General features: G+C 47.9%; 1 protein-coding gene across 1 annotated transcript in view; it reads left to right on the top strand.

Annotated features, from left to right (window-relative positions):
- The first annotated feature begins 2,677 nt into the window (after positions 1–2,677).
- SULT2B1 (sulfotransferase family 2B member 1) overlaps positions 2,678–25,882 on the top strand; it is a 48,581-nt gene continuing 25,376 nt past the window's right edge. The window contains exon 1 of the mRNA XM_064294024.1: positions 2,678–2,892. Within this exon, the coding sequence (XP_064150094.1) occupies positions 2,822–2,892 (71 nt within the window). The 5' untranslated portion in view covers positions 2,678–2,821. The remainder of the gene's footprint in view (positions 2,893–25,882) is intronic.

Here is a 25,882-nt window from a genome sequence, read left to right as displayed (position 1 = left end):
TTCAGGTTCTGATGGTGCTGAGGGTGGCCTGGTGACAAAGTTCAGGGGAGGTTCCCAAGGGAAGGACAGGACAAGGCTATCAGAGCCAGGAAGAACAAAGAGTCATTGAAGACAGAACAAAATCAGTGATAACCCAGGCCCAAGGGCTCAGCCCCCCAGTGTCTCAGACATCAGAGGTGATTCAGCCCAGATGAGGAGAGCTGGCCCTCTTGTCCTCTCACCTGGCTTGTGAGGAACACTTTTCACAGATGGAAACATTGAGGCTAATCCTGAAGCTTTTAAAGGCAGAACTGGAACTCAGTCAAGGCTGGTGGGCTCCGCATCGCTGTCTCATGCACCAGATGGGCTTGGAGAATGAATGGAGTGAGCGAGACGCCCCAGGATGCCCTCTGCCCACCCTGAAAACGAGGGCAGGAAATGCTGTGTGACCTTGGGCAAGTCACCCCACCTCTCTGAGCCTCCTTTCTGAATCTATAACCTCAGCCTGACATGCCCCTCACCAATGCCAGAGCACATGCAGTAATAGGCTGGTAAATAAAATTTCAAACAGTGATATTTTTGTTGCAATTCGTGTGACCCACATTGCTCTTTGGCACCTACTAGAAAAAAAAGGAGAACTTTCTAGAAAGACTCCACCAACTATTAACGGTAGTTACTTCCGTGGGTAGGTTGCAGGGAACCTTAAGTCCTTTTGTGGATTTATTTTCTCAGACTTTGTCTTCTTAACAAGGTTAACATATTTCTTTTGTCTAATAATAGTAATTATAATCACAAGTCATTTCTGGCAGGGAGGATGGGCTTCCTGGCCAGACTCCAGGTCTCTGAGGGGTCAGAAGGCCAGTGGTGGGGCATGCCAGGTTTTGGGGGGACCCAGCAGACGGCAACACTGGCTTTGCTGAGCGCCTGCCATGTGCCAGACACTCCACCAAGCGCTTGGGAAGTGTCCCACCCAGTCGTCACAACAGCCCAGTGAATTTACAGATGGGGAAACTGAGACACAGGAAGGTCAGTGAGATTTGCTCCAGGTCCCACAGCTCGGAGGTGGCGGAGCTGGGCCTCAAACCAGGTGCTGTGACTTGAAAACTCCCACACTGAATCCTGACTGGTGGCTTATCTGTGGTACCTCTGTGTCTCTCCTGTCTCTGCCTTCTCTTGGTCTGTCTGTGTCTTGCTGTCTCTGTCCCTCCCTGTGCCTCTGTCTCTCCCTTGATCTTTCTGTGTCTTCCACTATCCCTGTCCCTTTCTGTATTTCTCTCTCTCCCTTGGTCTCTCTGGGTCTCTCATGGCCTCTCTCTTGGTTTCTCCATGTCTTCCCCTGTCTCTGTCTCTCTCTGTCTCCATCTCTCCCTCAATCTCTCTGTATCTCTTACTGTCTCTGCCCCTCTTTTATGTCTCTGCCTCTCCCTTAGTCTCTCTGTATCTTTTGTTATCTTTGTGCCTCTCTGTGTCTCTGTCTCTCCCTATGTCTCTTTGTATCTCTTGCTGTCTCTCTGCCTATGTGTCTGTCTCTCCCCTGGTCTCTCTGTGTCTCTTACTATCTCTGACCCTCTCTGTGTATCTCTGTCCCCTCTGGGTTTCTCTATGTCTCTTGCTGTCTCTGACCCTCTCTGTGTGTCTCTGTTTCTCACTTAGTCTATGTCTCTCACTGTCTCTGTCCCTTCCTGTGTCTCTGTCTCTTCCTGTGTCTCTCTGATCTCTCTGTAGCTCTTGGTGTCTCTGTCTCTCTGTGTATGACTGTCTCTCCCTTGGTCTGTCTGTGTCTCTCACTGTCTCCGTCCCTCTCTTATGTCTGTCTCTCCCTTAGTTTCTCTGTATCTCTTGCTATCTCTGTCCCTCCCTGTGTCTCTGTCTCTCCCTTGATCTGTGTCTCTCACCATCTCTGTCCCTCTCTTATGTTTCTGTCTCTCCCTTTATCTCTCTGTATCTCTTGCTATCTCTGACCCTCTGTGTCTCTGTTTCTCCCTTGGTCTCGTTGTGTATCTCACTGTCTCTGTCCCTCTCTGTGTCTCTGTCTCTCCCTGTGTCTCTCTGTACCTCTTGCTGTCTCTCTCTCTGTGTACGCCTCTGTCTCTCCCTTGGTCTCTCTATGTCTCTCATTGTCTCTGCCCCTCCTATGTCTGTCTCTCCCTTAGTCTCTCTGTACCTCTTGCTATCTCTGTACCTCTCTGCCTCTCTGTCTCTTCCTTGGTCTCTCTCTCCCTTCTCTGTGTCTGTGTGTGCCCCTTATAATGTCAGCCCAAGAGGGCAGAGTTTCTGTTTGTCTTGTTGCCAGCTGTATCCCAGCACTTAGAACAGCGCCTGGCAGACAGTAGATACTTGACAAATATTTCTTGAATGAATAAAGAAATGAATGAACGAACGAACGAGCGAATGAATGGGCTCTCTGAGATGGGTGGAGTAGCTCCATTTGCCAGGTGAGCACACTGAGGCTCCCAGTGGGCACAGCCACGCCCAGACCGCCAGCCGGAAGGTTCGGGCGCGGGGTTGGCGCGCCCCCCGCCCCGCCTCCTCCCCCAATCCTGCCCCAGCCGCGCGCTCGCCGGCGCCCAGGCCATGCCCATCACCACTCCTCCCCCGCCCTCGGAGAAGGGTGGCTCCCTCTCGACCTCTCCCCGCTGTCGGAGGCGTGGGTAGCAGCTGGGAGAACCGGCTGGGTGCTGCCCCTCCCCTTAGGCCGGGCGAGGAGGTAGGCACCTGGCGGGGCTTCCCGGGTGGCAGACGCTGCCGCTGCGCACACCTGGCCCCCGTGCCTCCTGCTCCCTGCGCGTCCTCCCCTCCCCGCCCTCGCCTGCCCGCCTGCCCGCCTGCCGGCCTGCCCGCCATGGACGGGCCCGCCGAGCCCCAGACCCAGGGCCTGTGGGACACCTACGAGGACGACATCTCAGAGATCAGGTGAGGCCCACACCTGGGAGGGAGCCAGGAGACCCCCACCGTCCCCTCCGAGGCGACCCGGGCCCTCGGGCGCGGACAGCCAGTGGCACTGCATGGTCGGGAGACTCAGCAGCCTCGGTTGGACTGCTCCTGCCGCCATGGGGTGCAGGCATAGCCTGAAAAGAGAGTGGGGGACTCTGGCTATGCTGAGTCACCAGCTGGGATGCCTGGGGTGTCCCTGTCCCTCTTGGGGGGCCTCAGTTTCTTCCTGTGTTAGAAGCCCTTTGTCTCCCTGACCTGGGACTCCATGAGACCAGGGAACTGGGTGCTTAATAGTTGCTCAGGAAACAGGACCTGTTGTGCCCTGTTTCCTCCCAGAGGACCCCAAGAGAGCCCTTGAATGAGGGTGCTTTTCCTCATGGGGAATCAGAATATGCCACCTGCTCCATTTCGGGGAGGATTGGGAGGATGGAGGGCAGAGCAGGGTAGGGTCAGGGATGCAGCCAGGAGTCCCAGAGAGAGTGGCTATGCCTCAGGGGTGGGAAGGGGCTTGTGGCACCGGATTAGCTGGGGCTCCTCAGCCCTCATAGAAGTTATCAGGACAGAGCTATCCCCATCTCCTGAGCGCTCTCCCTTCTCGGGTGTGACTCCTCTGCTCGGGGAATGAGTCAGACACTTTTGTAGTATCCGCTTTGCACATGGGGAAACTGAGACTGAAAGGGACAGTGACCTGACAGAATCTCACAGCTAGAAGCAAATCTCAACCCAGTCTGTCCTTTTCCTCAACAGCCTTGGAGAGACCCCCTCCAGGCCCCTTCCCGTGCCTCCATTTTTTCAGATGAGCAAGCAGAGGTTCAGAGAGGGCAGGCAGCCTGCCCCAGATCACACAGCAAGCTGTGTACGCTATCTCCAACCCTGATATCTTGCACTTTGCTGGGCGAGCCCCTCCCAGACTCCTCTGGCCCCACCAGGGACCCCGGACCTCGAGGGGTGGACAGCTCAGCCCTGTCCACCCCAGTTGCCTCACTTCCACTGTGTCACTTCAGGCCCTCCCTTGCCCAGGTGCCTGGGTGGGTCTGGAGAGGTCTCCCTGGTGTCCAGTACTGCAGAGGAGCCAGCTGAATCCTGACTGCTGTGTGACCCAGGCAAGCCTCCTGGTGTTTCTGGGCCTTTAGAGGTGAGAGTAGCCACCAGGTTGGCCCCAGCTCTGCTCACGGGAGGCTTCGGCATTCTCTTCTCTGGGCCCTCGAGGTTCTGCAGTGTCTCGCTCCAGAGAGAAACAGGCTAGCATCCTCGGTTCCCACCTTCAGGAAGGCCTCATACCCCACCCAGGCACCTGGGAGCCTCCTTCCTCTCTGCCCCTGCAGCTTTTGCTGAGTGTGTGACCTTGGTCAAGTCATTTGTACTGTCCGAGCCTCAGTTTCCTGATCTGGAAAATGAGGGTATAAAATCCTCACCTCCAAGGCACCTCCAGACCTGAATGTTCAAGATTCCCTGGGTGGTGCCCCTAGGACCTCAAACTTTCTTTTCCATGAGCTTCTGGAATCCCTTAGACCCTTAACTTCCCCTGGGGCCATTTCCTCCTAGGTGGCTCCCCTCCCTCACAAGGTCCCTTACATGTACAGCGTCACCACTGAACTTAGTGGCTTCCTCAAAACTGTTCCTCCTCCTGGGCTCATCAGTGCCCAAGCCTCATCCCTTCTGCGCCCAACTCTCTCTGTCCCCATGGCTAGGCCCTGGCTCAGCCCTTGTCCTACCCCCGAACACTGATCACAGCATCCTCCCTGGCCTCCTCTCCAGCCTCCCTGCCTCGTGTCTCCCCCTCCCAGCCTCCCTGCCTCCAGTCTCCCCCTCCCAGCCTGTCCTCCCTAGACTCCCCAGCACCCAAACCTCTCAACCCAGCTTTGGAAGGCCTGGGGCTCTGGTCCTGCTCACCCCGCAAGCCAATCTCCTCCCTCCCTGCATTCCATTCTCCAACCCACCCCCATTACTTCAGATTCCCAGACCACACTTTGCTATTCCCTGCCCCGGTGCCTTTGCATATCCAGTGCCCTTAGCAGGGGCTCCAAGAGAGGTCTTTTCTAATCCCCAGATAGATCTCTGGCCATCTTCAGCTCATGTGCCTTCCATGGCTCCCCAGTGCCCATAGCAAAATCTTATTAAGATGTCTCGGACAACTTTGTCCAAAAGAAATCTTATTTCAAAGCAGAAATACATAGTAGAAATCAAGACAGAGCTGCTCTGGTTTAAGATGGGGGAATGGAACTGGGGTCCTGTTGGCCAAGCTCCTCTCCTCTTCCTCCTCACACCCCACCTCCATGGCTCCAGGAACAGCTTGAAACCTCAAGCCCTGCTGGCTTTTTTGCTCCCATGGTCCACACCTTGCTCACTGCCCAGGCCCCACCTGGCTGCTTCTCCACCCACTCTAATCTGGATTGCCCACCACAGGCCCTTTTCTCCTCCATCTTCCTCTACCTGGGTAACCTCTGCCCTCTCTCCTGCACTTGGTGAGCTCCCTCTTGGGCTTTTAGATTCTACACAAGCCATTTCCTATTCTTGGCCAGGGGGACAGGAGGAAGCTTCTGGAACAAGTCCTGGTTCACACTTCTGTCTCCAAACCCACCTCATAGAACCCAAATGTTAGGTTATTCCTAGAGACAGAATCAGAAGCGTCTCAGGCTCAGGGACATAGGACATCTCTGGAAACGACGTGAATGAATGAATGGGGGTGAGATTGGGCAACCTTTGAGCTGGTGCTTGGAGGATGAGTCAGGGTTAGAAGACAGTTGAGGAGGCAAGGGCCTGCTGGGAGAGGAAATAGCAGGGCAAAGGGACCAAGGCTGTTGGGATGGAGGGAGGGCCAAGGAGTGGTGGAAAATTCCCACAATGGACAAGTAGACAGCGATAACCGAATGACCCTTGATGTTGAACGAAACACGCTATTCCCGGGAAACTACCTACACCCCAATTCCATTTTTTTAAAGCCCCCAAATAAGAAAAACCTGAATCTATTATTTTCAGAATATGGGCATATGTGAAAAAGCTATTTTTAAAAACATAAGGGAATAACAAGGATTTAATTCAGGAGGAATGAAATTGGGAGAGGAGGCAGATGGGACAGAGAAGGAATTCAGTGATGCCGACGAGACCCACTGCCGGGAACGTTTCAGTTTGCGGGGTTCCTTATTCATTATGCTTGATAACTTGAATATGCATCCCACAAAGCCTTGTATGTATTGAATAGATTAAGAAGGATAAAGGCAAAATAAAAATTTTAAGGGGAAGCAAATTTAGAAGCAAGGGGTAGGTAGGAAAAAGGCAGCTTCGCCCAGTTTATAGATGGCAGAGTCAATGTAGAGATGGACCCAAAAAAACAGTTGCCATGGAGTCAGCTCTGACTCACGAGGACCCCACATGTCCGTGTAGCACTGTGCTCCACAGCATTTTCAATGACTGATTTTTTTGGAAGTAGATCTCCAGGTCTTTCTTCCAAAGCACCTCTGGGTGGATTCAAACAGTCAATCTTTCAGTTAGCAGCCAAGTGTGTTAATCATTTGCACCACGCAGGGACTTCACTCATTTCTATCAAACCCAAAACCCATTACTGTTGAGTTGATTTGTACTCATGGCGACCCTTTGTGTTACAGAGTAGAACTGTGCTCCATAGAGTTTTCTTGGCTGTAATCTTTACGGAAGCAGGTCACCGAGTCTTTCTTCTAGGGTGCCTCTGGGTGGGTTTGAACTGACAACTTTTAGGTAAGTAGTTGAGTATAAACTGCTTGTGACACCCAGGGACCTCACCACTAATCCCTATAAACCAGCTGCCTTCGAGTCAATTCTGACTCATAGCGACCCTATAGGACAGAGTAGAACTGCCCCGTAGGGTTTCCAGGGAGCGCCTGGTAGATTCAAACTGCTGACCTTTTGGTTAGCAGCCATAGCTCTTAACCACTATGCCACCAGGGTTTCCCTAATACTTATATAAAAAAAAAAAATCCTTATAGCATAGGTTAAAGACTTGTGCTGAGCAACTTCTGTATTACTTCATTTAATCTTCATGACAACCCTCTGAGATTAACCCACGTGAATGGTTTAACTATTGCTCTGATGGCAAAAACACTTTAGCACTCAGCTGCAAACAGAAAATTGGGTGGTTCAAACCGACCCAGCAGCTCCTCAGGAGAAAGACGTGGTGATCTGCTCCCATAAAGATTACAGCCTTGAAAACCCTGTGGGGCAGTTCTACTCTGTCACATGTGGCCGCTGTGAGTCAGAACTGACTTGATGGCACCTAATAGTAACATCTCATTCAACATGAGAGGCCCAGAGAGGCTGAGCAACCAGTCCAAGGTCGCACGGCCTTCAAGTGGAGCCAGGATTTGCACCAGGGAAACCTGATTCTCTCTGCCACCCCACATGCCTTGGACAGGATGAGCAGGTGTGAAAGGAATTTGGGAATGAGCAAGACCAGGGAGGAGCAAGACCAAGGAGGTAGCCCTCCCCCATGAGAGGCTCAGCAGGTGTATTTTCTCGCCCACGTACTCCAACCGCCGTGTGGGCTGGGCCACCCAAGGCTTGGAAGCCAGCAGCATCGAAACCTGGCCTCTCCTCCCCTTCTCCTGGTCTTTGAGTCCCCTGCGAGGGCACTTTCTAATCTCGGCCTCTTTATGGCTGAGAAGGCAAACCCTGATTTTACAGCCCCTGCCCCTCCTTGGAAGGGCTGAGCCACTTGAATGATTTTACAGCTCATGTCCTGCGGTCATGGAGCTCCTTTGTCCAAACCCGAGGTTGATGAAAAGGGTGTTTTTCTGTTTGTTTTTTTTTTTTTGTTTAGTTTTTTTTATGTTTTTATTTTTATGAAGCTCATAATCTAGTTATCACAGATAAACGATGAATCAATTATATATGTATATGTACATACATTTATATATATATGACATGTGCGTAATAAATACATTACTTACTGTTATTAGTTGCTGTCCAGTTGGCTCCAGCTCCTGGCGGCCTGATGTGTAACAAACAGCAGTTGCCACCGAGTTGATTCCAACTCACAGCAACCCGGGTGTGTGTCAGAGTAGAACTGTGCTCCATAGGGTTTTCAGTGGCTAAACTTTCTGAAGTCAGTCGTCATGCCTGTCTTCCAAGGCACCTCTGGGTGGACTCAAACCTCTAACCTTTCGATTAGCAGCTGAGTGCGTTAACTCTCTGCACCACCCAGGGACTCTGTTTATGTATAACGAGATGAAATAAATAGGTAAGAAGGTGGTACATGTTGTGGAAAAAATAGAATGGGCTAAGGAGAATAAGGGATCTTGGGAGAGGACAGCTTGTCATTCAGAATAAGCTGAGATCAAAGCAAAGATTTGAGAGAGGTAAGGGAGGCAGCAATGAGAATAATGAAAGAAGAGCTTTCTAGGCACAAGTACCTAACAAGCAGTGCAAAGGCCCTGTGGTCAGAGTGAGCCCAGCAAGTCTGATAAACAGGAAGAAGGGCAGTGTGGTTGCAGCAGTGGTGGTTCCGTAGTAGAATTTGCACCTTCCATGCAGAAGGCCCAGGTTTGATTCCCGGCCAATGCACCTCATGCGCAGCCACCACCCGTCTACCAGGCAACGCGTGTGTGTTGCTGTGATGCTGACCAGGTTTCAGTGGAGATTCCAGACTAAGACAGACTAGGAAGTAAGGCCTGGCAATCTAGTTCTGAAAATCAGCCAGTGAAAACCCTAGGATCCAGTTTGAAACCGATCATGGGGATGGCACAGGACTGGGCAGCATTTTGTTCCACTGTTCCTGGGTCTCCATGAGTCAGGGCTCAACAGCAGTTAACAACGACATCACTCCATAGGCTGAGCAGGGCCGCCGCGTGTGGTTGGGCAGGTTGTGCACTGCACAAGGGTGCTGCATCTAAGAGGACCATCTGTATTATGGACACCACCAATTAATCCATAGTGAATCACTGGGCGTCGCTGCTTGAGTGGAATTTGGGTAGATGGAGAGAAGAGAGGGGCTTCCAGGCCTGAGTAGTAGCTATGGTGCCTTTGTGAGAATTAGAGAAAGATGCTCCCAGCCCCAGGCCAGGGCCTGGGGAGAGCAGAGGGCAGAAAGCTTCAGCTCACACTTGCTCTCTGGCTAAGCTGGGCCTGGCGGTCCTGCGTACAAATGGCGGAGGCAAAGTCTAGGAGGTGGGAATGTCCAGGACCCGTTTGGAAACGATGGAGCAACCCAGTTTGCCGAAGGGAGCCTCTTGGAGGAAAACTTTCAAGCCAGGGAAGGTGGTGGTGGCGGGGCGGGGGGGGGGGGTCTGGAGTACCATGACCCTGAGGAGACCCTGGTTGTTTTGCTGGGAGGTCCCAAGAGATCTGAGGCTGGTTATGCATATGGGAAAGAACCCTGGTGGCACAGCGGTTAAGTGCTTGGCTGCTAACCTAAAGGTCAGCAGTTCGAACGCACTCAGCAGCTCTTCGGGAAAAAGACCTGGTGATCTGCTCCTGTAAAGGTTACAGGATAGGAAACCTTATGGGACAGTTCCACTCTGTCTCATGGGGCTCTATGAGTCGGAATCAACTCAGCAACATGCAACAACAAAAACACTGTGCCCCTGGGTGGCACAAACAGTTAATGTGCTCAGCTGCCTTACGGAGGTGCCTTGGGAGAAAGGCCTGGTGATAGACTTCTGAAATCTCAGCCACTGAAAACCCGGTGGAGCCCACTTCTACTCTGACACACATGGGGTCACCATGGGTCGAATCAACTCGATGGCAACTGTTTCATTCACATGAGAAGTCAGGCCCAGGCCAGGACCTAGACCAGGAGCCCGGGGATCACGGAAAATGGAGGGCCTTGGTGGTGCAGTAGTTAAGAGCTTATCTGCTAACCAGAACGCGGGCAGTTCGAATCCACCAGCCACTCCTTGGAAACCGTGGGAGGGGGGTCTACTCTATCTTGTAGGGTCATATAGTCGGAATCAACTCAGTGGTAAACGGTAATAGATAACTAATAGGTCACTGCAGGCAATAATGTCCCATCCCTGAGTTCAAATTCCACCCGTGTATCTCACTAGCTGGGACCCGCCAGGCAGGCATGATCACTCTCTGAGAGTCCATGAAATAGGTGTGGCGGGGTGATGCTGGGAGGGGCCAGACCCGCCTTACTCTGCTGAGTCAGGGTTCGAGAGCTTTCACTTCCTCCTTCTCCAGTTCCTGTGACTGTGATCATCCTGAGGCAGGGACTCAGGTGATGGGAAGGGTGATAATTATGACCTTCCTGAGTGTTCACTGGATGGCAGGCCCTGTTCCAGGCTCTGCGAAGCTTAGCTTGTTCAGCCGCTCTTATGATTCCTGTTTTACAGATGGCAACACCGAGGCCCAGGGAGGAGTTGAAGAGCTGGGATTTGCTCCAGAGATCCCACTCTTAGCCCTCATGGTAGAGGGATGAGATGGGGGGCCTCAGACTGCAGGAAGAGGGTGTCCCTGTCTGACCATCTTCACTGGGGGACTTGACATCCTCTATCAGGAAGATATGGAGGAGCCCTGGTGGCGTAGCAGTTAAGAGCCACGACAGCTAACCAAAAGGTCGGCAGTTTGAATCCACCAGCTACTCCTTGGAAACCCTATGAGGCATTTCTACTCTGTCCTATAGGGTTGTTAGAGTCGGGATTGACTCGACGGCAACAGTTATGGGGAAAATGGGCCACTTGAGGGTAGTTAAATACTTGAGGTAGGAGCCCTGGTGGTGCAGTGGTTAAGCGCTCGTCTGCTAACCGAAAGGCCAGCAGTTCGAATGCACCAGTGGCTCCTGGAGAGAAAAGACCTGGCAATCTGCTCTGGTAAAGATTACAGACTTTGAAAGCCTGTGGGGAACTTCTGCTCTGTCCTTTAGGGTTGCCATGAGTTGGAATCCACTCAACAAAAAAAACAGCAACAGGTAAATACTTGAGGTGCTGTCCACCCTCCAGATTGGCTCTTCCCAACAGAAATATAACATGAACCCCACATGTAAACATTTTCTTATTGTTGTTAGCTGCCATCAGGTCAGCCTCCAACTCATGGCAACCCCATGGCCCTGCACCATTCCCATGATTGCTTGCGGATCAGACCATTGTGATCCACAGAGTTTTCATTGGCTGAGTTTAGAAGTAAATCACCAGGCCTTTCTTCCTAGTCTGAGTCTGGAAGCTCCACTGAAACCTGTTCAGCATCATGGCAACATGCAAGCCTCCACTGACAGACGTGTGGTGGCTGCGCATGAGGAACGTGGACAGGGAGTCAAACCCAGGTCTCCCACATGGAAGGCGGGAATTCTACCACTAAACCACCAAGTCCCCCAAATTTGTTTAATATAGGTAAAAAAAAAAAAAAAAGGCACCAAACCTGTTGCCATCGAGTCAATTCCGACTCATAGCAACCCTAGAGGACAGAGAAGAACTACTCCATAGAGTTTCCAAGGAGCATCTGGTGGATTTGAACTGCCAGCCTTTTGGTTAGCAGCCATAGCACTTAACCGCTATGCCACCAGCATTTCCTTAATGTAGGTGAATATATAGAAATCAGAGCTTATTAGTGGTTGTCAGGGCCTCAGGGAAGGGGAAAAAAGAAAGATATTGCTTAAGAGAGCTGAGTTCCTGTTAAAGGTGATGAAAAAATTTGGAAACAGGTAGAGGTGATGTTTACACGACACGAAAGGCAAGAGTTCTGTCACTGAGCTACCAAGGATTCATTAACATTTTCTCATAATCACATTTTTTTTTAAAAGTAAAAGAAGCAGATGAAATTCATTTTAATTATGTATTCTACTTAATCTGATATTTCCAAAAAATATTATTTTAACGTGTAATCAATTTAAAAAAATGATTGGGATAATTTATATTCTTTTTCCCATACGACGCCTTTGAAATCTGGTGTGTATTTTATACTTGCGGCACTTCGCAGTTCAGACCCTGACGTGCTTCATCAGCTACACTGGACCTGCATTTAGATCGTATGGAGTCTGCACTTGAAAAAGACTCACAGGCCCACATTGGTCCCAACCTACTTACAAGTTTTCCAAGAACTGAATTGAGGGTCCGAGCTTAAATTTAAATGGATAACAATGAAATAAAATTAAAAAGTTAGCTCCTTGGGCTCACTGGCCACATTTCGAGGGTTCAGTAGCTGCATGGGGCTGGTGGCCACCATATCGGACAGCGCAGGATGGAAAGTTTCCATCATCATAGAGAGTGCTATTGGTGGGTGCAGCTCCAGCCAGGAGGGCTCCAAGGGTAGGGAGAGGCACATAGTCGGAGCTTAATAAACGTATGTTAGAAGGGGAAGAGACAGAGAGAGAGAGATAGGAACACAGAGACAGAGATAGAGACAGAGAATGAGAGAAAACATGACAGAAAAAGGAGAGAAAATGTTGAGAAGGGCCTCCAGGCAAAAGGCAGAGCGCAGAGGCTCAGTGATGTGGTGGAGCATGGAGCATTTAGAGAACAAGTAGAACTTGACATCGGGTACAGAACAGCACTGGCAGCACAGGCCGAGTGCTGACACTGGACTGGGCGTGGGACCCATAGGGGAGGTGGGGCAGCACAGGGGCACACAGCAAGCCTGCTGGGACTTAAGGGACAGAGCTGAGACTTCAGACCAAAAGTGTGTCTCCCATCGGGTGGGGAGGGGCTAGACACTCCGCGGTGCAAAGCCTCAGTCTTCCGCTCTATAAAACGGGTCTACAAGTGCCTCCTATAACATGAATTAAGCAATCCGCACAGCCGCCTCCTACTACTGTTACTACTACGGTTGTTGGCACCTACTAGAGGTGTAAAGACTTTTTTAAATCAAGCCCCTGCTCTCAGGAGCTCACAACCTAGCAAAGCCACAGTACAAACAAAGCGCTCTGGGAACTTGAAGAGAGAATGCTTCATTTCTTTTTTTGTCTTTAGTGATTCATTTATTTAGCTAGTTTGTTTTTTTTTTTTTCAATTTTTATTATCAAAGTGATACATCTCAATTGGCTTTTTTCTTTTAAGGTTTATATAGATGTTTAAATGTGTAAGGATTGCTGAGAAGAAGAAAATAAAAAAAGGAGTGGTGAGGGCAAAGCTGCACTATCAGACACTAAAATCTACTACAGAGTTACTGTGAGGAGCTCTGATGGTACAGTGGTTAAAGCACTCGGCCGCTAACTGAAAGGTTAGAGGTTCAATCCCATCAGCTGCTAGGCCTGAGGAGAAAGATGTGGCAGTCTGCTTCCACAGAGATTAAAGCCTTGGAAACCCTATGGGGCAGTTCTACTTGGAATGGACTCAATGGCAATGGGTTTTGGTTTTACAGAGTTACTATAAACAGTAAAAACAAATGACCTAGTAATTCTGTCACGGGTTATTTGTTTGCCCAAGAGAAATGAGAACATATCCACACAAAGATTTGTACGAGAAGATTAATGGCGGCTTTATGCATAATAACCTCAACATGGAAACAACCCAGGTGTCCATCAGCTGAGGACTAAATAAACACACTGCGCTTTATCCAAACCAAAAGACCAAACGCCGTGCCGTCAAGTTGATCCTGACTCATAGCGACTATGTAGGACAGAGGAGAAATACTCCACAGCGTTTCCAAGGCTGTAATCTTTACGGCTGCTGACTGCCACATCTTTCTCCCACAGAACGACTGGTGGTCTTGAACCGCTGACCTTTTGAGGTTAGCAGCCAAGCTCTTAATCACTTCACCACCAGGGCTCCTCATGGTTTATCCATCCAGGGGAATTCTACTCAACCATAAAAAGAAACAAAGTCCGATATACACATGAATATAGATGAATGTCATGAACCTTATGCTGAGCCAAAGAAGCCAAAGGGTACATTGTACGAGATTACAGTTTTATAACATCCAAGACCTGGTGGACTTAACCTACGATGGAGAAACTCAGAACAGTGGTCACGGTGAAACTCAGAAACTCAGAACAGTGGGGACGGGGACGGGGCTAGCTGGGAAGGGGCAAGAGGAAGCTTCCAGGGGATGGAATGCTCTGTGTCTTGATAGAGGATAGATTGCACAGGTGTGTGCATTTGGCAGAATTCACTTAAGATATGTGTATTTCCTCAAAGTGAAAATACGGGCACAAAGTAGAAAATGCCACCACCCCAGAACCATCCCCAGAGATAACTACTTTTAATACTTTCATGACAGAAAATTTCTACCTGTGTATCTTGCCTTTATTTATTTATATTTTACATAATTCAAAAATAAAAACCAGTTGCCAGACAGTCCATTCTAACTCATGGCACCCCCAGGTGTGTCAGAGTAGAACGGTGGCCCATAGGGTTTTCAGTTTTCCGGAAGTAGATCACCAGGCCTTTCTTCTGAGGTGCCTCTGAGTGGTCTCAAAGCTCCAACCTTTCAGTTAGAAGTTGAGCACTTCACTGTTTATGCCACCAATTTTTGTCATACTCTGGGGGTTTGTGTGTTGCTGTGATGCTAGAAGCTATCCCACCCGTATTCAGATACCAGCAGAGTCACCCATGGCCAATAGATTTCAGCTGAACTTCCAGACTAAGACAGACTAGGAGGAAGGACCCGGCGGTCTACTTCTGAAAATAATTAGCCAGTGAAAACCTTATGAATAGCAGTGGAGCGCTGTCTGGTATAGTGCCAGAAGATGAGCCCTCCAGGCTGGAAGGCACTCAAAAGACGACTAGGGAAGAGCTGCCTCTTCAAAGTAGAGCTGACCTTAATGACATGGATGTAGTAAAGCTTTTGGGACCTTCATTTGCTGATGTGGCACGACTCAAAATGAGAAAAACAGCTGCAAGTATCCATTAATAATTGGAAAGTGGAATGTATGAAGTATGAATCTAGGAAAATTGGAAATCATCAAAAATGAAATGGAACACATAAACATCGATATCCTAGGCATTAGTGAGCTGAAATGGACTGGTATTGGCCATTTTGAATTGGACAATCATATTGTCTACTATGCTGGGAATGACAACTTGAAGAGGAATGACATTGCATTCAATGTCAAAAAGAACATCTCAAGATCTATCCTGAAGTACAATGCTGTCAGTGATAGGATAATATCCATACGCCTATAAGGAAAAAAAAATAAGGAAGGCCAGTTAAAACGACTGTTATTCATATTTACGCACCAACCACTAAAAGGCCAAAAATGAAGAAATAGAAGACTTTTATCACTGCAGCAGTCTGAAATTGATCAAACGTGCAATCAAGATGCATTAATAATTACTGGTGATTGGAATGTGAAAGTTGGAAACAAACAAATGTGGACCTCTGCAGGTGGAATACACAGGAATCAAGCTGACTACATCTGTGGAAAGAGACTATGAAAAAACTCAATATCATCACTCAGAGCAAGGCCAGGGGCCGACTGTGGAACAAATGATCAATTCCTCATATGCAAGTTCAAGTTGAAACTGAAGAAAATTAGAACAAGTCAACGAGAGCCAAAATATGACCTTGAGAATATCCCACCTGAATTTAGAGACCATCTCAAGAATAGATTTGATGCGTTGAACACTAATGACAGAAGACCAGACAAGTTGTGGAATGACATCAAGGACATCATACTTGAAGAAAGCAAGAGGTCATCAAAAAGAAGGAAAGAAAGAAAAGACCAAAAGAGATGTCAGAAGGGAGTCTGAAACTTGCTCTTGAACATCGAGCATCTAAAGCAAAAGGAAGAAATGATGAAGTAAAAGAACTGAACCAAAGTTTTCAAAGGGCAGCTCAAGAAAACACAGTAAAGTATTATAATGACATGTGCAAAGACCTAGAGATAGAAAACCAAAAGGGAAGAACATACTTGGCATTTCTCAAGCTGAAAAAACTCAAGCTTTGAGCTGCTATAGTGAAAAATTCTGTGGGGAAAATATTAAACGATGCAGGAAGCATCAAAAGAAGATGGAGGGAATATGCACAGTCATTATACCAAAAAGAATTGGTCAACGTTCAACCATTTCAAGAGGAAGCATATGATCAGGAACCAATGGTACTGAAGGAAGAAGTCCAAGCTGTACTGAAGGCATTGGCGAAAAACAAGGCTCCAGGAATTGACAGAATATCATTTGAGATGTTTCAACAAACAGATGCAGTGCTGGAAGGAGATGCTCACTTGTCTATGCCAAGAACCTTGGAAGACAGCTGCCTGGTCAACCAACTGGAAGAGATCAATATTTATACCTATTTCCAAGAAAGGTGATTCAACTGAATGTGGAAATTATAGAATAATATCATTAATATCACACCCAAGCAAAATTTTACTGAAGATCTTTATCAACAGGGACCTGCCAGAAATTAGGCTGGATTCAGAAGAGGACGTGGAACCAGGGATATCATTGCTGATGTCAGATGGATCCTGGCTGAAAGCAGAGAATAGCAGAAGGATGTTTACCTGTGTTTTACTGACTATGCAAAGGCATTTAACTGTGTGGATCATAACAAATTATGGATAGCATTGAGAAGAATGGGAATTCCAGAACCCTTAATTGTGCTCGTGAGGAACCTTTACATAGATCAAGAGGCAGTCATTTAAACCGAACAAGGGGATACTGCGTGGTTTCAAATTCAGGAAAGGTGTTTGTCACTGTTGTATCCTTTCACCATAGCTATTCAATCTGTGTGAGGAGTAAATAATCTGAAAAGCTGGACTATATGAAGAAGAACGGGGCATCACAATTGGAGGAAGACTCATTAACAACCTGTGTTATGCAGAAGACACAACTTTGCTTGCTAAAAGTGAAGAGGACTTGAAGCACTTACTGATGAAGATCAAAGACCACAGCCTTCAGTATGGATTACACCTCAACATAAAGAAAACAAAAATCCTCCCAACTGGACCAATAAACAACATCATGGTAAACAGAGAAAAGAGTGAAGTTGCCAAGGATTTCATTTTACCTGGATCCACAATCAACAGCCATGGAAGTGGCAGTCAAGAAATCAAAAGACGCATTGCGTTGGGCAAATCTGCTGCAAAGGACCTCTTTCAAGTGTTGAAAAGCAAAGATGTCACCTTGAGGACTAAGGTGCCCCTGACCCAAGCCATGGTATTTTAATCACATCATATGCATGTGAAAGCTGGACAATGAATAAGAAAGACCAAAGAATAACTGACGCCTTTGAATTGTGGTGTTGGTGAAGAATATTGAACATACCATGGACTACCTGTCTTGGAAGTACAACCAGAATTCTCCTTAGAAGCAAAGATGGTGAGGCTGCGTCTTACATACTTTGGACATGTTGTCAGGAGTGACCAGTCCCTGGAGAAGGACATCATGCTTGGTAAAGCAGAGGGTCAACAAAAGTGAGGAAGACCCTCAATGAGATGGATTGACACAGTGGCTGCAACAGTGGGCTCAAGCATAACAAGGATTGTGAGCGTGCCACAGGACCAGGCAGTGTTTTGTTCTGTGGTACATACGGTTGTTACGAGTCAGAACCAACTCAACCGTACCTAACAACAGCAACTTGAAATCTGGCTCTGCCTCTTGCCTTTTCACTTTGTACTATCTCACACATCTTGCCAAATAAATGCCACCTCCTTCTGTCCTCAACCTGTTATTACGTAAAGTTCAAAACATACAAAAACATTGAAAGAATTTTCCCGCAAACCCACCTGTGTCCACCACCACGAATATTTTACTATACAGTAAATCTTGCGAAAGCCAGAACTTGTATAAGGCCGTAAACCTGTCAGAGAAGGAAAACTCAAAACTATTTTCCACTAAAACGAGCAATAGAAAAGTAGTAAGAGTGCACGCTGTCAAAGGCGGAAAACCTTCCAGACCTTCAAAAACAAGGCAGTCCCATCAAGTTCCGGCTTTCACAGTTTTCACTATTTTATCACGTAGCTGTCCACCTCAAAACTCCAGCCTTTTGGTTAGCAACCCCGAACTCATTAACAGTTTGCACCACCCAAAGACACCAGAGCGTTAGCTGGAGTTCAGTATTGGTTTAGGGGTATTTTATAGGTGAAATTTATATACGGTAAATGTGTATATCTTAAATGCGCCAGTTTGGCAGACGCATTGTTCAATCCAAATCCTTACTAAGATGTATAGTGTACGCCTCCTCGTGAATGGGCAAATCCCATTGTTTGCGGGGTTCTGCTTTATTTACCCGATCCTATTGTTTCCAACTGTTCTCCCTTCCCAACAGTGTTGAAATGAACATCCTGGTATATGTTGCATTGGGCCTTTCCCCAAAGACACCTACCTATTTCTTACATTTCTGAAAGCTGAGTCGGGGGTTGTGTTTTTTTTGTGCATCCACCAAAAATAATGGTGTGTTGGCAGGGTATCAGATACTGGTTTCTAGTAGGAAATCGTAAAGGGAGAAGTCTTGCTCCCTCCCAGCTCCCCTACTAGAGGGAAAGAGAGATTTCAAGGAAAAAAATCAACAGGCAAAGAAAATAGTTACTAACTAGTAAAAGAGCTATGAGAGAAACAAATAGGATGCTGCAGTGGGCAATAACGTGGGATTCCCCTGCTGTGGAGTCCCTGGGTGGTGCAAACAGATAAGCCCTCGGCTGCTAACTGAAAGGTTGGAGGTTCAAGTCCACTCAAAGGTGCCCGGAAAAAAGTCGTGGTGATTTACGTCCCAAAAGCCAGCTGTTAAAAACCCTACGAAGCACAGTTCTACTCTGACACACATGTGGTCGCCATGAGCTGGAATTGACTTGGCAGGAACTGATTTAGAGTCCCTGAATGATGCAAATGGTTAATGGGCTGCACTGCTAACCCAAAGGTGAGACGTTCAAGTCCACCCAGAGGTGCCTTGTAAGAAAGGCCTAGTGATCTACTTTCCAAAAAACAGCCATTGAAAACTCTATGGGGTGCAGTTCTACTCTGACACACATGGGGTCGCCACGAGTCAGAATTGACTCCAAGGCAACTGGTTTTTCCCTCTGCTTTAGCCAAGGGAATGGTCTGGGATGGGGAAGACTCTCAGGCAAAGGCCTGAAGAAGAAGGAGCCAGCCATGCCTAACTTAAATGTTGCCAAAATATCTCCCAGGGAAGTTCCACGGATCACACCGCATCCCACAGCAGTTGGAGCCAGAGCGCCTGTCTCCCTGCACCCTCCCCAAGGCAGGAATTATTCTACCAAGTGAAGCTGCGATGCTATCCCACTTAGGCTTCAAGTGGAATTCACTCCTGTTGGAAAGAACAGCCCAGGCAAAAGCGGACCGGCTGGACAGTGCGCAGCGCGCTCCAGGGAATGGGGTGCAAATGAACCGCGAACTGGCTCCGGGGAGACACGTCTTGGCAGCGATCCCCGCCCCCCCGCCAAAGGAGAAAGGCGAGGAGATCACCTGGCCTCTGTGAGTCAGCAGGACAGCGGTGCCGCTTAGAAACTCCTCCTGAAGCCAGCCCGGGTCGCAGCCCCACACAGACCACAGAATCCCAGCATTATATCCTCTCACCTTTTTTTTTTCTTTCATAAAAGAAAACATTTTACTGCATAAACATATGCAACTTCAATATTGAGGAGAAAAACCCTTAGAATTAAAGAAAAATATTTGCAATATATGACAGACTGTTTCCTTGCCTTTCCAGTTTCTAGAACCTGTAAAAAAAAAAAAAAAAAAGGCAAACCCACTGCTGTGGAGTCTATTCTGACTCACAGCAACCTTATAGAACAGAGTAGAACTGCCCCATAGGGTTTGCAAGGGCAGCTTCAGAAGACAAAGTAAAGTATTATAATGAAATGTGCAAAGATCTGGAGATAGAAAACCAAAAGGGAAGAATACACTTGGCATTTCTCAGACTGAAGGAACTGAAGAAAAAATTCAAGCCTCGAGTTGCAATTTTGAAGGATTCTATGAGCAAAATATTGAACGACATAGGAAGCATCAAAAGATGAAAAGAATACACAGAGTCACTGTACCAAAAAGAATTGGTTGCCTTTCAACCATTTCTGTCCAACCATTTCAGGAGGTAGCATATGATCAAGAACCAATGGTATTGAAGGAAAAAGTCCAAGCTGCACTGAAGGCATTGGTGAAAAAAGCGAGGCTCCAGGAACTGATGGAATACCATTTGAGATATTTCAACAAAAGTATGCAGAGCTGGAAGTGCTCACTTGCCTATGCCAAGAAATTTGGAAGACAGGTACCTGGCCAACCAATTGGAAGAGATCCATATTTGTGCTCATTCCCAAGAAAGGTGATCCAACCAAATGCAGAAATTATCAAACAATATCATTAATATCACACACAAGTAAAACTTTGCTGTAGATAATTCAAAGACAGTTGCAGCAGTACATGGACAGGGAACTTTCAGAGTTAAGCCAGAATGCGGGATATCATTGCTGATGTCAGATGGATCCCAGCCGAAAGCAGAGGATGCCAGAAAGATGTTTACCTGTGTATTATTGACTACGCAAAGGCATTCGACTGTGTGAATCATAACAAATAATGGACAACATTGCAAAGAATGGAAATTCCAAACCACTTAATTGTGTTCATGAGGAACCTGTACATAGACCAAGAGGTTGTCATTCAAACAGAACAAGGGGATTCTACGTGTTTTAAAATCAGGAAAGGTATGTGTCAGGGTTGTATCCTTTCACCATATTATTCAATCTGTATGGTAGGCAAGTATCCGAGGAGCTGGACTATATGAAGAAGAATGAGGCATCAGGTTTGGTGAAAGACTCACTGATAAACTGTGAATATGCAGATGACACACCCTTGCTTGCTGAAAGTGAAGCAGACTTGAAGCACTTACTGATGAAGATCAAAGACTACAGCCTTTAATATGGATTATATCTCTACATAAAGAAAACAAAAATCCTCACAGGTGGACCAATAAGCGACATCATGATAAACGGAGAAAATATGGAAGTTGTCAAGGTTTTCATTCTACTTGGATCCACAATCAATGCCCAGAAGTCAAGAAATCAAACAACATATTGCATTGGATAAAACTGCTGCAAAAGACCTCTTTAATGTGTTGAAAAGCAAAGAGGTCGCTTTGAGGACTGAGGTGTGCCTGACCAAAGCCATGATATTTTCAATCACCTCATATGCATGCCAAAGCTGGACAATGAATAAGGAAGACCGAAGAAAAATTGATGCCTTTGAATTATGGTGTTGGCGAAGAATATTGAATATACCATGGACTGCCAGAACAAACAAATCTGTCTTGGAAGAAATAACAACCAGAATGCTCCTTGGAAGTGAGGATGGCAAGACTTCGTCTTCTATACTTTGGACATGTTATGAGGAAGGATCAGTCCCTGGAGAAGGTCATCATGCTTGGTAAAGTGGAGGTTCAGCAAAAAAGAGGAAGATCCTCTACGATATGGACTGACACAGTGGCTACAACAATGGGCTTAAGCATAACAATGATTGTGAGGGTGGTGCAGGACCAGGCAGTGTTTTGTTTTGTTGCGCATAGGGTCGCTATGAGTCTGAACCGACTCCACCTCACCTAACAACAACAAATCTTTCTGGAAGCAGGTCTTCTTGCTGCAGATAATCCAGTGGGTTGGAACCACCGACCTTTCAGTTAGCGATCAGTTAACCACTTTGCCACCAGGGTTCCTTTTCGAGTTTTTAAAACCCATAAATAAAAACCAAAGCCGTTGCCATTGAGTCGATTCCAACTCATAGGGACCCTGTAGGACAGAGCAGAACTGCCCCGTAGGGTTTCCAGATTGCTACATCTTTCACTCTCAGAGTGGCTGGTGTTCAAACTGCCGATCTTTTGGTTAACAGCCGAGCGCTTAACCACTGCACCACCAGGGTTCCTTCCAGCTTCTAGAGGGTAATTCCTTGGCTCTCCACCCCTTCCTCCATCTGCAAAGCCAGCAGCATAAAAAAAAAAAAAATAGCACCTTCAAAATATTTTCTGGCTCTCTTCTGCGGTCACATCTTCTCTGCGCTCTTACCCCCCTGCCTCCCTCTTGTAAGGACTCTTGTGATGGCATTTGGGCCCCACCTAGATAAGCTAGGATAATCTCCTCATTTCTAGATTGTTAGTCACATCCGCAAAGTCCCTTTTACCTTGCGATGTAACATAGTCACAGGTTCCAGGGATTAGGACAAAGACACCTTTGGGCGGGGGGACTAGCTGAAAAGTCAGCAGTTGGAACCCCCCCAGTGGCTCCGCAGGAGAAAGACCTGGCAATCTGCTTCCATAAAGATTACAGCCAAGGAGCCCCTATGGGGCAGTTCTACTCTGTCGCACCGGGTCGCTGAGAGTCGAAATCGACTCCAGGACACACAACAACATTGCTTTATTTATTCATTTTATTATTGTACTTTAGATGAAGGTTTACAGGACAAACTAGCTTCTCATTAAACAATTAGCACACATTGTTTTGTGACATTGGTTACCAACCTCATGACATGTCAACACTCTCCCCTTCTCGAACTTGGGTTCCCAATCACCAGCTCTCCTGTCCCCTCCTGCCTTCTCGTCCTTGCCCCTGGGCTGGCGTGCCCCTTTAGTCTCCTTTTGTTTTATGGGTCTGTCTAATCTTTGGCTGAAGGATGAACTTCTGGAGTGACTTCATTACTGGACTAAAAGGGTGTCTGGGGGCCATACTCTCAGGGTTTCTCCAGTCTCTGTCAGACCAGTAAGTCTGTTCCATTTTTGTGAATTAGAATTTTGTTCTACATTTTTCTCCAGCTCTGTCCGGGACCTTCTATTGTGACCCCTGTCAGAGCAGTCAGTGGTGGGAGCCGTGTACCATGTAGTTGTGCTAGGCTCAGTCTGATGGAGGCTTTGGTAGTTGTGGTCCATTATTCCTTTGGACTAATCTTTCCCTTGTATCTTTGGTTTTCTTCATTCTCCCTTGCTCATGATGGGGTGAGACCAGTGGAGTATCTTAGATGGCTGTTCACAAGCTTTTAAGACCCCAGATGCTACTCACCAAAGTAGAACATAGAACATTTTCTTTATAAACTATACAACATTGATTTGGGGAGTACAGATAAATTTTAACGCCAAGGCGAATCGCAAGTAGGTGAATTGGCCAAGTAGGGAATCGTGAATAATGAGAACCAACTATAGGATAGCTGGGACGGTGGCAAGTGCCATGGGAAAGGGAGCAGGGTGAGTGGGAGATGGGTTCTGATTGTAAAAAGGGTGGTCAGGGAGGCCTCATTGAGAAGGCCTGATGTTGGAGAAAAGACTCAAAAGATGTGAGGGTGTGAGTCATGGGACCATCTGCCAAGGCAAAGCCTTGGGGCAGGACTGTGTCTGGTGGATCTGAGGAACATGAAAGAGCCTAGTGTGGCTGGAGCTGAGCGAGCGAGGGGAGAGAGCAGGAGGAGATAAAGCAGATATGGGCCCTGGTGAGGATTTTACTTCAACTCTGAGGGAGGTGGGAGCCATGGCAGGATTCTGAGCTGAGGAGGGTGTGAGCTGACTGCCGTGTGGGGAGAAGGAATGGTACGGGGCATGGGTGGAAGCAGGCAGACCTTGAGGAGGTCACTGCAATGGTCCAGGAGGGAGGCGGTGGCAGCTTTTAATCCTTACGAGGTTCCCTCAAGGAAGGCTTTTTGTAAACCCTTCCTCCAAATGAGGAAACTGAGGCACAGAGAGGTTAAGCCACGTATTAAAAATCACACAGCTAGTTGGTATCCAAGCCCAAGTCTCTCCAACATCTCCAGTCCATCTTCTCTGCCCATCCCTCCCCAACTTGGCTGCCTCTGGAGGGGATGACTGAGCCCCTATCACTTGTCATTGTTGGGTGCCACCAAGTTGATTCTGACTCATAGCAACCCCATGTGACAGAGTAGAACTGCCTCATGGGGTTTGATTGGCTGTCATCTTTACAGGAGCAGATCGCCAGGTCTTTTCTCCCACGGAGTCACTGGGTGGGATCGAACAGCCAAACTTTTGGTTAGCAGCCGAGCACTTAACCACTGTGCCACCAGAGCGCCTTTCCAACGATTGTGAGGATGGCACAGGACAGGGCAGTATTTCGTTCTGTTGTATATAGGGTCGCTACGAGTCGGAACCAACTCGATGGCACCTAACAACAACAACAGGGGCTCTGAATTGGGGGACAGTTCTGTTTATTGCACACCTGTTGTGTGCCAGGTGCTGAGAATAAAGCAGGGAACAAAACAGACACATCCCTGCTGCATGGGGCTCAAGTCCCAGTGTCGGAGAGAGGGGTGGACACTTGTTAACAGTTACTTACTGAGGCCTTCTGTGAAGGCTGCTGTGTGACCTTGAGGAGCTATATTAACCTCTCTGGGCTTCCATAAGTACTCATCTCATGGGATTCTGGGAGAAGTCTGATAATGCATGTCCTTGGCATAGAATTCCCATAAAGTGTAGTTCCCTTGCTCCTCTCCCCTGCTGGGGCCACACCGTTAATTGGGGGGTGGAGGGAATTAAGATACGGTCCCTGAACGCTATGGCCTCTCTCCTGGGGAGCTGAGGTATTGGTCAAAGAAGTCTGCATTTAGGAGGTAACATCTGACCTGGGTCTTGGACATAGAGAAACAGGCAGAGGAAGTGGGAAAGGCATTCTTGGCTGGGGAACAGAATGTGCTAAGGCTCAAAAGTATGAAAAAGCTCAAAAATGGATATGACTACAACTAGTGTTTTAGGAGTCCATGGGTGGTGCAAAAGGTTAAGCGCTCAGTTAGTAGCCCCAAGGTTGGCGGTTTGAACCTAACTAGCTAGTCCACAGGAGAAAGACCTGGCAATCTCCTCCTGTAAAGACTGCAGCCTAGAAAACTCTGTGGGGCACTTTTACTCTGTCGCACGGGGTCGCTATGACGATATGCCGCACAACAACAACAATCCTTTATTGTACAGGGACAGGGACCCAGGTTGGAGCCCTGAGATGTACCAGTGTTGTTGTTGCTGTTGTCATTAGCTGCTGTCGAGTCAATTCCCACTCAGGGGACCCCTCTGTGCAGAGTAGAACTGCTCCCTAGGTTTTTCAAGGTTGAGACCTTTAGGAAGCAGATTTCCAAGCCTGTCTTCTGAGGTGCCTCTGAATGGGTTCGAACTGCCAAGCTTTTGGCTAGTAGTCCAGGGCTTAACCGTTTGTGCCACTCAGCTACTCCTATATCCTCAGTCATGTTGGCTGCAGCTTTGTTCTCTGACCCAGGAACATAGTCACCTTCATTCCACGGCTCAAATGGAGCGAAAGCCACATGGCAGGCCCTGGACGCAGTGTGGGAACAAAACAGGCTTGTGACCCAAGCAGGAGAGAGGTCACCCTGGGGCCAGATTTAATTTACTAGGTGCGGGGAGAATGCCCACAGCACCTGCCTGAGGACACACACGGAGAAATCAGCCAGGCAGGAATCTGGGCGGAGGCTCCCTCACCCCGTGTCCAAGCACAGATGGCTGCAGGGGAAGGTATTCCTGGCAGGAGGCATGGCAGATCCAAGGCCCAGAGGAGGGAATAGTGCTCCACACAATGGGGACTGTGGATGGAACATGGGGTGCATGGAGAGGGAGACAGAATCTGCCCAGAGGGCCGAAGGACCACATCAAGCTAGGTTCAAATCCCAGCTCTGCTCTGTATTTGTGTGGCCTTGGCCAAATCACTTCCCCTCCCTGGACCTCCATTTTCTCATCTGTAGCATTGTAATGGAGTCCCTGGGTAGTGCAAATGGTTAACGCGCTCAGCTGCTAACTGAAAGGTTGGTGGTTTGAGGCCACCCAGAGGTGCCTTGGAAGAAAGACCTGGTGATTGACTTCTGGAAAGCCAGCCATTGAAAACTGTGCCAAGCAGCCCCTCCTCTGAACTCACGTAACGCCTAGTGTTGCCTGTTACTGCGTATAATAACAGTAACAGTCTTAGCTCAGATTTATCAAATGTAGACTATGAAGCAGGCACTGTTTTAGCCATTTTATGTCTACTGACTCATCGAACCCTCCCCCATCCCTTTTTTTTTTAATTTAACAAACCTTTATAAGTATGTAAACCTTGCAGTTCTAAGTACTTTATATGCTCACAACAACCCTGTGAGGTAATGGTTATTATTATCTCCATCCGATGGATAAAGAAACCAAGGCACAGAGAAGTGACTGGCCC

Source organism: Loxodonta africana, chromosome 11 (genome assembly GCF_030014295.1).
Source record: "Loxodonta africana isolate mLoxAfr1 chromosome 11, mLoxAfr1.hap2, whole genome shotgun sequence".
NCBI lineage: Eukaryota > Metazoa > Chordata > Mammalia > Proboscidea > Elephantidae > Loxodonta > Loxodonta africana.
Note: the sequence above shows the minus strand (reverse complement) of the source record. Positions and strands in the feature narration are given on the sequence as shown.